Source organism: Sphaerodactylus townsendi, linkage group LG01 (assembly GCF_021028975.2).
Source record: "Sphaerodactylus townsendi isolate TG3544 linkage group LG01, MPM_Stown_v2.3, whole genome shotgun sequence".
NCBI lineage: Eukaryota > Metazoa > Chordata > Lepidosauria > Squamata > Sphaerodactylidae > Sphaerodactylus > Sphaerodactylus townsendi.
In genome coordinates this window covers 172,820,841-172,834,057 of record NC_059425.1, presented here as the reverse complement: position 1 = coordinate 172,834,057, position 13,217 = coordinate 172,820,841, and the positions used below count along the sequence as shown (strand labels likewise).

The 13,217-nt window shown below is 45.3% G+C and overlaps 1 protein-coding gene across 1 annotated transcript in view; it reads right to left on the bottom strand.

Moving 5' to 3' along the window:
* Positions 1 to 8,528, bottom strand: part of ETF1 (eukaryotic translation termination factor 1) — a 35,844-nt gene extending 27,316 nt beyond the window's left edge. The window contains exons 1-2 of the mRNA XM_048500007.1: positions 8,345 to 8,528; positions 8,018 to 8,145 (exon numbers count right to left, since the gene is read on the bottom strand). Coding sequence (XP_048355964.1) covers positions 8,018 to 8,103 — 86 coding nt within the window. The 5' untranslated portion in view covers positions 8,104 to 8,145; positions 8,345 to 8,528. The remainder of the gene's footprint in view (positions 1 to 8,017; positions 8,146 to 8,344) is intronic.
* Positions 8,529 to 13,217: the final 4,689 nt, after the last annotated feature.

The following is a 13,217-nucleotide window of genomic DNA, read 5'->3' as shown; positions in this document are numbered from 1 at the left end:
AACAAGTTTCCATGTCAGAGTGGGCGTTTGAGCCTAAGTCTCCCAGCTTGACAGCAACCGCTACAATGGCTCTCCCCGGAGTCAGTCCTTTAAAATACACTTAACAGCAACAAATCCCAACTGCCTCAAATCCCAACTGCCTCAAATTCTCATAAACGTGTTTAAATAGGAGCAGTTATCTCTTCACAGGATCCATGCTCCTGTAACATTTATTCAGTGGCAGAAATTCTGACCAACCCTGAAATTTCTGTTTGCATCGTGACAAAATCCAAACATGAAAAATGAGGTTCTCAACGTGTGTATACTGTTTAGGATGTTGTGGGTTTTCCGGGTTATAATCTTAATAATTTCAATAAACTAATTATTCAGAGCTGCAAGTGTCCAAATGCATGATCATTAGAGGATCACATAAAATACAGCCACTAATAGGTTGGTAATGGTAATTACAATCTTCAATTACAGATACCATTTTTCTTTTTTTGCTGTCTGTTGCAGTACATTTTGAAACTGAGAAACCACTAAATAGGTTTTAGTCATATTAATTTAAAAGCACATATAGCAGCTGAAGAACTATGTATTGTTCTCTTGGAGTTCTATTAACACATTTTAAAAAGATTGGGTTAGAATCAGGAGCTTCAGACCTGTGGCTCTCCCAGATGGACGTTAGTTCTACTCCCATCAGCCCCTGCCAGCATGGTCAATTGGCCGTGGTGGCAGGGGCTGATGGGATTTGTAGTCCATGAACATCTGGAGAGCCACAGGTTGCAGACCTCTGGGCTAGTACATTAGAGTGTTTATGCAAATGAATCTATTGGCTACTTCTTTACTCATGAACACCTGTGTGAGGAGAATATACTTTGTGGGTAATTGCTAAAAAAACCCCTCATGTTTGAAACTGCCCAAATTGAACAGTATTGTACAAATGCATATCACCACTTTTATAAAACAGCATTTTTACAAACTGATACTTCTCTGTGAAAGCACAAGAGGAAAATTTTCCATTATGGATCTTTTTTTTTGTCTGCAGCACCTATTCAAAATGTAACAGAGGTAATTTTCCAAGAAGTTAAAAATGTGTAAGTTTGTATGGGAAAAGGAAGCGAAAACTCGAAACTTCAAACAGTTTTGAAGAGGCAAGTTAAGAAGTTTCACAGAGGACAACAGAATTCTTAGGGAATGCGTGAATCAGCTACTGTGAAGAGTGATGCAGATTACTTAACTGCCAAAAGCAGGTATAAGAAACCAGAGATTAAGTCATTAGAGAAGCATCATGGAAGGATATGGGTGACTTGATATATTTTTTTTAAAAAAAATTATGCAGGAGGCAGGACAGAGGCTGATCCTGTCATTAAGAGATTAAAATTCCACACGAGAGCTACTGGATTGGAAGGATCAACCTGGAACAATGGTCACTTATTCTGACCCCTGGAATGGAATACAGGAGCAAGAAACTTTCCTATGGACAACTTTGAACTTCCTTAAGACAAACAGAGCATCTAGCTCACTGGCAACTATAGTTAACAACAGATTTTGTGTTTAGACGCTTAATTATAGATCAGGGAAGCTGTACAAGATCCACTGTTTATGAGTCTGGGTTTGATTTTGCACGTGAAACTGCAGAAAGTTTCAGCTTTCCCCTTGGAAAATGTCTCTAGATTTTAAGTCTCCAAATCCTGTAGGAAACCTCAAAACATATCAGGAAAACCCAGCATTTCCAAGAAGGTTGGGAGAAATTTTTACGCCAGGTCTGGTGAAGGTCATGTGCTTGCCATACTAGAATGGAACCAATTTTGCACAGTGAACTATGTTACGCGATAAGACCAGGAAGCATTTGTCAGTACAGGAACAGCTTCTGTAAAGGAAGGCGGCACCACCATGCCATACATGCCGTAAATGTTGTGCCTTAAAAAAATGCAGGTCGCCAATTTTTTTTTGTTTCAGCCATGATCATTATACAGCAACACACACACACACACACACACACACACACACACACACACACACACACACACACACACACACAGTAGTGAGACCAACGGCTGGCGAACAACCCAGACTAAGGAAGGAAGGTTGAGTGCACCTTCCAAAGCTCCCATTTTAAATTAAAAGGCTAAAGCAGGGATCCTCAAACTACGGCCCGGGGGCCAAATGTGGCCCCCTGAAGGCGATTTCTATCCGACCCGCCAGAAGCGATGGCCCGGCGGATGTGGCTCCATTCATGTGCAGTGAGGGCTCGAGGGAGAGGAGGAACCGGCCCCAACGGCTGTTGATTGCAATTACATGATGGCACCCCCAAATCTCCATGAATTTTCTGACCCAGAGTTGGAAACGCCCTTGCATGTGGCAACGCCTGCTCCATGCCCTTCCCTCCTCAGCTACTCCATGTGTTGCTCTCAGGCTTTCTGTTCCGCCTCACTCCCATTGGCATCAGCCAGGCTGGCTGCACGCCCGCTGGCTGCTAGGCAGGAAAGAACCCAGGAAGATACCTGATCCTGGGTTAGATGGAATGCTTCATTGGGAAGGTTCTGCTTTTTTTTTTTTTACTGGGGAAGGTATTCCACAGCCTCCCCAACAATATTTGGAGCCCACCCTGTACTTGACATACTTTGGTCACTGTTCTAAAAATAGACCATGACAGAAAGGCTGAAAGGTAAAATCAAACATTTTACAATCATTTGTGCATAGGAATTTGTTCATAGGTTTTTTTTTTAGTGCGGCCCTCTAACAGTCTGAGGGACAGTGAACTGGCCCCCTGTTTAAAAAGTTTGGGGACCCCTGGGCTAAAGCAACAGTACCATCGCTTCCAGTCAGGTTCATGATAACACGGTTGCAACATGGTTAACCTTGGACACAAGGAAGGTAACCAGGTTTAGACCCCCTAACTGCTCCTGAATGGGGAAGGTAGCTTAGTCAACAAATGGAGCCCTACAACTAACAACGTATACAATCAGGTTAGTTGCCGGCATTCATCTCTGGTGGTATAGTGGTTAAGAGCAGGTGGATTCTAATCTGGAGAACCGGGTTTGATTCCCCACTCGTCCACCTGAGTGGCGGAGGCTTATCTGGTGAACCAGATATGTTTCCGCACTCCTACATTCCTGCTGGGTGACCTTGGGCTAGACACAGTTCTTTGGAGCTCTCTCAGCCCCACCTACCTCACAAGATGTCTGTTGTAAGGAGAGGAAAGGAGCTTGTAAGCCACCTTGAGTCTCCTTACAGGAGAGAAAAGTGGGGTATAAATCCAAACTCCTCCTCTTTTTCGTTCATCAGATTCAAAGCACATTTTTGAAAAATCCAACATTAAAGTACAAAAATAGGGCAAGATTGTATCAAGACATAGGGGTCTGTATTCTAATAATCCACTAAGAAAAGTATGAATCCTTCTTCCAACTTGTGATTTTTCCATTGAAGGAAGGTTTTTTAGGCTGTAGGAACCCCCTCTTGTCGAAGGTAGGATACCTGCCAGTACATCAACACCACAAGGAAAATAAGAAACATGGGCTTCTAAAGATCAGAAAATGTATACCCCCTACAAGTGCCTGGACGCCACGCTGTCTGAGCATCCTATAAGCAGTAACTTCAACTTTTCTGCCTCCACCTGCAGTAGTTTATGATCATGAGGTAGTATCTCCATAGATCACCATGGGGATCACTGCATGGGTTGCAGTGAAAAGCGGGTATCAATGAAAACTGTCTCCCCCCCCACAGTTTAGGATCCATGTCAAAATAGTTAACAGATCACAGAAGCAAGTTTCACCAAACTCCTCCTACCTATCTCATCAATGTAAAAGATGTGTTGCCAGACCGGCAGCTAAAACGAGCTTAGGACATCATTTTAACAGTTAAAATAATGAAACGACACTAGCCCGTTCATGTAATTTCCCACAGCTTATGCTTAACTTTGCCTTTGGGGTAACATTGATTTTTTTTTCCTGAAAAGGGCAGGGGAATATAGGGAAAAGGATTTTGTAAACTTTTTTTTCTTCTGAACATTTATTCATCTAGTTTCCTGTTTGCCCAGAACTCCCTTATTTCAAAGAAACCCTCCATACCCTGGAGCTCCGGCAAGTTAAGTCAACAGAGACACAAATACCCACACAGCGTGGTTACTACCTGATGCTTCACATACAGGGCAACACTTAGCGTTGCTGTGAGTTGCCTGGAATGGAGTGGCAGGATTCTCTACTCACCAGCAACGTGAACAGTTCCCTGTTCAGTCCAAAATTCTGCACCTTCACACACATTACTCTGCACTCACCTCACAGGGTGTTTGTTTGGGAGGGGGGGGGAGAGAGAGAAGGGAAAGGAGATTGTAAGGCCTTTGAGTCTCCTTACAGGAGAAAAAGGGGGGTATAAATCCAAACTTTTCTTCGCTATAAAATTCCACAGGTAAGGAAACAGATTAAGGCCTTCATTTGTGCTCTGTGTGGTTCCTTTTTTCCCCAGGAGGCATTCAACAGTATCCTTTCTTGGCTAAAAATGAAATACTCCGGTCTACTATATATTCACCTTTACCCTCACTTTTTTTCTAGCATTCTTTGGGTGGCTGATTTAAATGTGTATATTCTAAAAACTGTATTGCCCTGGACAAAAAGGCTGCTGCTCATAAGCTAGTTTAAGCTTGAAACAAAGAGTTCAACCACAGTTTTAGGACAAAGAGGAGGGCAAAGCTATAAAGGTTATGCAACCAGACCATTTGCTGTGATGAAACAATCATGCATAGCATTTGCAAGCAGACAGGGCAGGGTTCAGCCTTAAAAACTTTTCTTTTGCCCTCTGCACTAACAGTACAACCTGTTGTTGAATATTGCTGGAATGCAACATTTGCTGGAAAGTGAGCCATGGGAAGTTAGTACCCCTACAGCCAGAATCATGCATTGACAAATGTAATTCCTCAGGACATTTTGGAAACTGGACTCATTTCAAATATGCCATAATCGTTCTGAATTCCCAGTTGTTGTGGAATACTCTACCCACTAAAAAAAACCCAGTCACCTCTGATTGCTAACTTTGACTGCTACTTTCCAGTTGTTTGTATTTCAAACACGCAAACACTAAATTCCATTGCTCATGTTAACACCGTAGTTCAGAACCTCCAACCTGAAACCAAAGCAACTCAAAAGAAACTATATGGAAACCATCCCTAATAATAAGACTTATTTAGTTGCCTTCTGACTGGTATCAAAGATTACCACACAGTAACCCACAGAAACCCCTGAATTCTCATATCAACAATTAAAGACAATATCTGGGATCCAGACAGCTTGAATTAGTTATAGATGAAATGGGGTGGGGAATCCGTTTTTGCCCTCAAGCAGCGACATCTTTCTTTATTGGATTTATATCCCACCCTATCTCCGCAGGGCTCAGTTCAAAGGAAATACTTCTATGCAGAAGAATCCTTGCCGCTTTTTCACTAACAGGACATGCATTTTAACACTCGGAGAACTGCATTCACCTGAACTTCTAAACAATTCAGATTTTCTAACTTCTCCATTAGAAGCAGACTGCAACCAATGGAAAACCAGGTATTTATGGTGTGGGGCTCAAGGATCACAAATACAGTACTGTAGGGCGGGGAGAGTTGCTTCCACATTCCCTTTTCTCATTCCCTGAAAGACGGACAAATGCTAGTACACAGAAAACAGCCGCAACAAGTTGCTAGTGAATCATACCATTACCTCATCATTACCACTGGGATTTAACTACAGACTTTAAAGAAGTCACAGGAAACCCCTGATGAACAGGTATAGAATTACCAGCTTCTTTGGCAAACATTCAGCTGACCTGTCTCAAAAATTATGACAGTGGACATGCACTAAACAGGATACCAGGGAAGAGTACAACTAAGACTGCTTAATTATGCTCAGATATAGCTTTTAGCAGGGTTCCACAAGAATTAGTCAACCCCAGTGTTGAATGTCTGCCTCATCTAACACTAACTGCAGATGAGGAAATTTCAACCAAACATAGCACTCAGGAATGGATGTTTCAGCTGCCTTTTTAAAAAAATGCAGGGTTGCCAGGTAGGTCAAATGCTTTCTGAGTACAAATCTACAAAAGAAAGGAAAATGGCCAAGGCAACATTTCCACAAAGTGTTCAGTCACCAGCTTCGCCATGCACCTAAATATGTCCTCCTTAAGGTTCCAGAAAACCTGGCAGGCCTTGGCAACTAATCATTTCTAATGGCTACTGACCGCAAAATGCCCATCCCTTCCCAAGTAGCATATAACCAGGATTTAGGGAGAAGTAAATCTTCAGTTTAAAGGTCAGTTGTGGGGACTGTCTAAAGCAAATCTCACTTTTTTCTAAGGGTATTCAGGGCCCAGACAAACCTGAGAAGTCTCTTTTCTCAACTCTTCTGAACATGTAAAGAGAGAGAAGAAGATAAAGTCTGCCTTTAATTATAAAGTGGAAGATCCCTCCTGCTAAGCAAAGTTGAGGAAGTCTGCTGGGAAAGCACAGGGAAATGGTCACAACAAAGGTTTGTGGCTGGGTTTAGCTACCACATAAGTAGATTTATCTCCAATTACTGTTCTTTAAGAACTTAACAGGTCACACCCGTCTTTCTTAAAAGGCAAATTAAAATAGTCCAAGGCAGATAAACTTTGTGGGTGGAAAAGTCCCACTTTTTGGGCACAAGGGGAGTACATAATTCTAATCAAAAAGCCTGACCATGATCTACAGGTAAGCAAGGGAAACAGCTGTTGCCAAGCAAGCGTTATCACATGACACAATAAAGGCATGATAACTCAGTCACTGGCATTTACAAAGCTGCCCCACCAAAGCAACTTGCATTGAAGCTCTTAACACTGGGCTCCGAAGAAAGGAATTTTCTTTGTGGGGAGTGGAAAATGTCAGCTTCTTATGGAAAAATACCAAGAGAAAAAAAAGAGAAGACTACGCATTAAAGGGTGACAGAGATTGTACAGCCTTTTATAGATTTTAAACCCACTCCTGCTACAAACACTACTATTATATTTCTGTTCACATGACTTTTGGTAATTCACTCATGAGAATGAATAGAACTGGGCTCACATTGTGAGTCTGTATCACAAGAGCGAGTCTCAGGCAGCAGTTCCCAACAAGGGATTCTCAACTTCAGGATGTAAACAGAGGGTGGTGATGTGGCCCTACACATTAGATATACACAGAAGGGGGAGAAAGAAAGAACTGCAGATTCTTCCCCCATGACGGGGCTCCTACGCTCCTGGCTCCATAAAGACACTGCAATCTCAGCAACATTACAGTGCACCTCTGTGCAAAGTTGCAGCCTGCATTTTACAGCCCATTGGCTTCAATGGTCTTAGACTGAAGCAGCTGGACATAGGAATGCAATCACAAGTTGCCATCTGGAGACTCGTGTCTTTAGGGAGGACAGTAGTGCCAGCCTCATCTTTGAACTGCTTCCACTTCAGGCTACAAAAGTCACATGAATTCTCCAACCTAAGGGAAAAAAATTACAGAAGTGGCAACACCACTTGGGGTGGGCGGCGGAAACTTCGGCCGAGAAAATCCGGGCCTCCCCTCTGTCCTGTTCCATATGGGCATCATATATAATTTCTCCTCAACTGAAGACAGCCAGTGTGTGCCCTCAGTGGAGTTGTCGAGCTGCTTCCAGTGAGGAGGAGACACTTTAATTAACTGGGTTTATGAAAGAAAAGAATAGTGGGCCACACAGGCATCCTATATATTCTCCCACACCCCAAGACAGCCAGTGTGAGCCCTCAGTGGAGTTGTCGAGCTGCTTCGAGTAAGAAGGAGACACTTTAAATAACTGGGTCTATGAAAGAAAAGAATAGTGGGCCACACGGGCATCCTATATATTCTCCCACACCCCAAGACAGCCAGTGTGTGCCCTAAGTGGAGTTGTCGAGCTGCTTCCAGTGAGAAGGAGACACTTTAATTAATTAGGGTTTTTAAATAAGAGTAGGGGAGGAAGGGGGGGAGTAATAGCGGGCCTCCCCCTCCCCCTCCCCCTCCCCCCGCAGCCCCGAGGCCGCCCCCTCCGCTTACCCGCGCGCCGCCTCGAGGCTCTTGATGAGCTTCTTGATCTTCCAGATCTCCACGTTCCTGTCGGCAGCACTGGGATCGTCCGCCATCTTCTCCCTCCTCCTCCTCCTCCTCCACCGCCCCTCCTGCGGCTGCAGCGAGCCAGCAGGGCCGCCGCACGGGGAAAGAACAGCCCGTCAACGCGAGGAAAAGCTTCTCCCCGGTCCCTACTTCCCTCGCGCGGGGCAGCAGCGCCGCCGCCGCCGCCTTCCCCACCCCCGGTCGCCAGCCGACGGGCACCCGGTGAGGCCGGCCCGCGCCGTCCCCTTCCCGGTCCCCTTCGCCGCTCACCTCAGGCCCGGCGGCGGCCTCCGCCTCCCGCTCCGCGGCTCCCCTTCCCGGGACGGCAGCGCAGGGGCTCCTGGCGACGGCGCCTGTGACGTCGCTCACCGGCTTCCTCCTTCCTTCCCCCTCCCTCCGGCGCGCTCCCTCGCCTCTCCTCCGCGCTGCATGTGTTGCAATCACCTCACATGGGGCTTCTGATATCACTTCCGGTACCTTTTTTTTTTAATAAGAGCAGCCGCGTCGGCGTGCGTGAGGCGCAGGCGTCGCCTTCCGGCCACTTATCCGTCTCTCATTGGCTCGCTCCGTCGGACGGCTTTCCCTCTTCCGCGTTCTCCGGAAACCCGGCGCGTCAGGCGCGGCGGGAGTTGTAGTTTTCTGCCTCCCGGGGTCGCCCAGGGCGGATGTGCGGGCTCTCGCGTGGTCCGGAGCGGCGCGAATTGCGTCAGATTGCGTCGGGTTTAAAAGGGACAGGCGCACCTTTTTTGGGAATGCGTGCGGATCCCATGAGGCGAAGAGAGTTTCGTAGGGCGGGGTGACGCCAATGCAAGCTCGGAGCGCGCCCTGCGTTGGAGACGCATTTTGCAGATGCTAAAATTATGTGTCAGGTTACGCAGGCAGCTAGAGTGGAGGGTGGGTCCTAACCGCCTAGAAGTAAATCCCCTTGAGTTCAATGGGGCCATATCCCTAGTCAGCGTAGTTAGAATGGTGCATTTGACAATTTCCACAAATTATATAACCGGAACAAATTATATGTCGTGTATGTATGTATATACATACACACACACACGACATATAATTTGTTCCGGTTATATAATTTGTGGAAATTGTCAAATGTATGTATATACATACACACACACACTATATGATACACTGTATGAATTATATACATGAATGACGCCAATTATATATATTGGTGTCATTCATGTAGTGTATCATGTATATTATGTAGTGTATATATCGATATATAGATATATCAAGTAGTGTATATACCAATATATCATTGGTGCCATTCAGAGGGATCTCCAGACGACGTAGATCTGTTCCCCTTGATAAAATGGCAGCTTTGAGGGGTGGACGCTGTGGTTGAGATCTCTTATCTATTCAAACCCTATCCTCTCTAAACTCCACCCTCAAATCTCTCAACAATTTCCCAATCCCAACACTATGTCATCGCAACCTACATCGCAGAGTTGTTGTGAAAATAAGAACTGCTTTGGGTCACTCCTGTTGAAAGAAAAGGACGATATATTCTCCTGTTTGATACTGTGTAGGCTCATTGCTCTCCAGAGAAAGGCTTTAACACCTGCTTCCTTTTAGAAATATCCCTGCTGAATGCTGAACCTTCTGTGCACTCCAATTGAGCCATAGCCAAAGGGTGTGACTAACAGCCTTTCTAATTAAGCATCCTGTTTTCAATGAGAGTCACATGCTTATAGTATCTAGTTAAATTCACAAAAGGCACATAAAAAGCAACTCCCCCCCCCATTCAGAACTATGGTACGTTGCACATGGAGGATGTATTCAGCCATTATGACTACTATGTACATATGTTGTGATGCAAGCTTCCTATTGTGTACCTACAAAATTGGGACCCCATTCTGCATCATGCCTGGCGCTTTTTATGTAAAGCACAATATGAGCATTCATCCCATTGTGCAGTAAAATATTAATTATTACCTGTAGTCTTATCAATATCACCTACATGTTTTTAAGTTTTCTGAGGGCCAAAAGGCACATGGGAACATTTAAATACATAACAACCCCACTAGTCACAGTTAAAAGTTGTCTATCACATACACTGACTCCAGTGCATGTATTGTCACAGCAACTTCATGAACCACACATCTACACATTATTAATATTTAATCCAAAACATCACAGAAGTGCCATGGAATGAATGCATATTCTTCCTTGGTTGCTTTAATAGGTTGCCAGTCTTCAAGCACTGGTACAACATACCAAAATTCACTGCTGACTTACTTTCTACCTCCCCGTTCATAGACCAAGATCTTGAACAATAAAACCACAAAACTTAAAAAAGCCATATGTAAAAGCACTTCCCTTCGACTCTTCTCTGTAGCCTCTAAGAAACAATCAACCAAATAAGTCCAATGAGGATCAGAGGCCTCTAAGAGGAGCATAACTTTTAAAGTTGTTTGAGAAAACCTGGACCATTTATTAAAACATGGTACAATCCATTCAGTCTCAGTTGGAGCTCATAAAGGCATTGCAAAAGGATAGGTACCAAGCAGTCTACTGACTAAAGGGGGTGGGGACACAGCGTATCTGAAAAAGGGATCTTTAGTAGACAACCCAGCAACATTTTTAAAAAGGGCAATTAAATCTTGCGTGCATAGAGGTTCTACAGAACTCATAGGTGTCAAACTCGCGTCCCTCCGGATGGTATGGACTACAGTTCCCATCATTACCTGCCAGCATGATGCTGGCAGGGGATGATGGGAACTGTAGTCCATAACATCTGGAGGGCCACGAGTTTGACACCTGTGAACTAGAGAGTCCAAATAGGGATTACACTTAAACAGAAGGCCAGGGCAAGTGGAGAACATGTCCTCCAAGCATCAAAATGAATGTAACTCTCATCTCAAGCCAGATCAGTTTGGCCACTTTTTTACACTGATCTGGGGTACAAGTGATGTACAAGTGATAATTTGTGTTTAAAAAGCTGGAGCCAGGGAGCCTTATAAGAGTCCCTGAGGGTTACTTACCCAGCTTCCCCCTTAGGGCCTCAGAGTACAGCTGGAACTATGTACCAACTTTGAGCACAATTGCTTCTATCTGAGTCTCTGGTCCAAACTCATCACTGGCGAATGGCGCCGATGGTGAAACGACCCTTGCCTGCTGACTTCCTATCTCCTATTGCGTACACTGGCAATTGCTGGACTTACCAAAGTAGTACTAGAGCAGCAATTCTTTTTTTAAAAAAGTTGCAGTGGTTTGTAGCAGAAGCTTAATAGGGCTCTTTAGGAGCAGCAGTGGCATACTGGTTAAGAGCTGGTACACTCTAGCCTGGAGTACCAAGTTTGATTCCCCATTCTACCACTTGAGCTGTGGAGGCTTATCTGGGGAACTGGATTAGCCTGTGCACTCCCAATGCACACCAGCTGGGTGACCTTGGGCGAGTCACAGCTCTTCATAGCGCTCTCAGCCCCACCCATTTCACAGGGTGTTTGTGGAGGGGCGAGGAGACTGTAAATCCCTTTGAGTCTCCTCACAGGAGAGAAAGGGGGGGGGGTATGAATCCAAACTCTTCTTCTCTTTAAAAATGAAGTCTTTGAGCCATATGGGAGGAGCAGGTTGATGCTAGAACCAGTGTGTGATTAAGAGCCCAGTAGCTCCTTAGTGACGAAGCTTTTGGGGGTCAAATCTCTTGTGTGTGAATGGAATGACAGTCAAATATTTTAGTGGACTAAAGGGCTTCTTAGAGAGGCTTTACAGGGAAGAAAATAATAAGAGGATAACACCTGCCAACAATCCTTCCCTTCCTCCACTATGCCCTGTTCTCTCCCTTTCCTCCCCACTGCTGCTGAATTCCCACGCTATTGTTTTGTATCTGTTTTAAAATGTCAGTTTTATACTATTTATATATTTTTTTGTTTTATCAGAAGTTGAACACTGCCCTGAGCATGAACAGGAAAGGGTGGTTTACAAATCTAAGCAATAACAACTTTCCCTTGAGGTCTCTCCAAACTTTATAGGATGTGCAGTTGCCTGGGGCTCATGTGTGATGGGCTGTGAGAACCTTAAAAAATGAGTTGTCGGATCAGACTGAGGTTAATCGAGTCGAGCTTCTTGCCGCCAACCTCTGCTTCCTCCAAGCTTGCAAACAGGTAACCTTTCCTGACCTGGTCCTGGCATCACATAGTGCAGTGGTGGCGAACCTTTGGCACTCCAGATGTTATGGACTACAATTCCCATCAGCCCCTGGCCCAATTGGCCATGCTGGAAGGGGCTGATGGGAATTGTAGTCCATAACATCTGGAGTGCCAAAGGGGAGCCACCAAGCAGGATTCCATCACACAGCATGATCTGACAAAACGCCTGCCATGAAGCGAGGACACTTTAATGAGAAAGCAGGTGCGTGTGCATTCCGACTCCAACGCAAAAGAAGACACTGCTTGATCCATTTCACAGATTCCATTCACCAGTCATCTTCCAGCCAGATAGACCTCTAAAAACTGCTCCCCTCTCCCAGCACGGTCTCCTTCCTATTCCCTAGCACAGTGATGGCAAACCTTTTAGAGACCGAGTGCCCAAATTGCAACCCAAACCCCACTTATTTATTGCAAAGTGCCAACCCGGCAATTTAACCTGAATGCTGAGGTTTTAGTTTAGAAAAAAACAGTTGGCTCTCTCTTCCTCTGCCCCACCTGCTTGAGCAGGGGCCAGCCTGCTCTAGCCTCCAGGAAGTCCCGCGCGCACCGCTCTGTGCCTCTCTAGCATCCCTGCCTCCTCTGCGCCGCCACCCCCCGGGCAGCAGCCACTCAGAGCACAGGCACCAGGCCCGCCAGCCGAGTCCTCCCTGGTTACCGCGGTGTGCACACATCGTGCTTAGTGGCCCAGGCCAGCCTAGATGGGTGTGTTTATGTGTGTGTGTGTGGGGGGGTGATTTTCCACCCCCACATGATGAACTCTATGTGTGCGTGCCCACAGAGAGGGCTCCGAGTGCCACCTTTGGCACCCGTGCCATAGGTTCGCCACCACTGCCCTAGTAAATCTGATTCCATTGCTTTTTCTTGAACCTTTTATTTTTAAAATGGAGGTCCCTTCTTAACTATCAACAGCAATCTCTTCTACAGAATCACTGTTCAGCTTAATGAACACACTTGGGCTGTCGCGACTTACAAATTATATAGGAGCA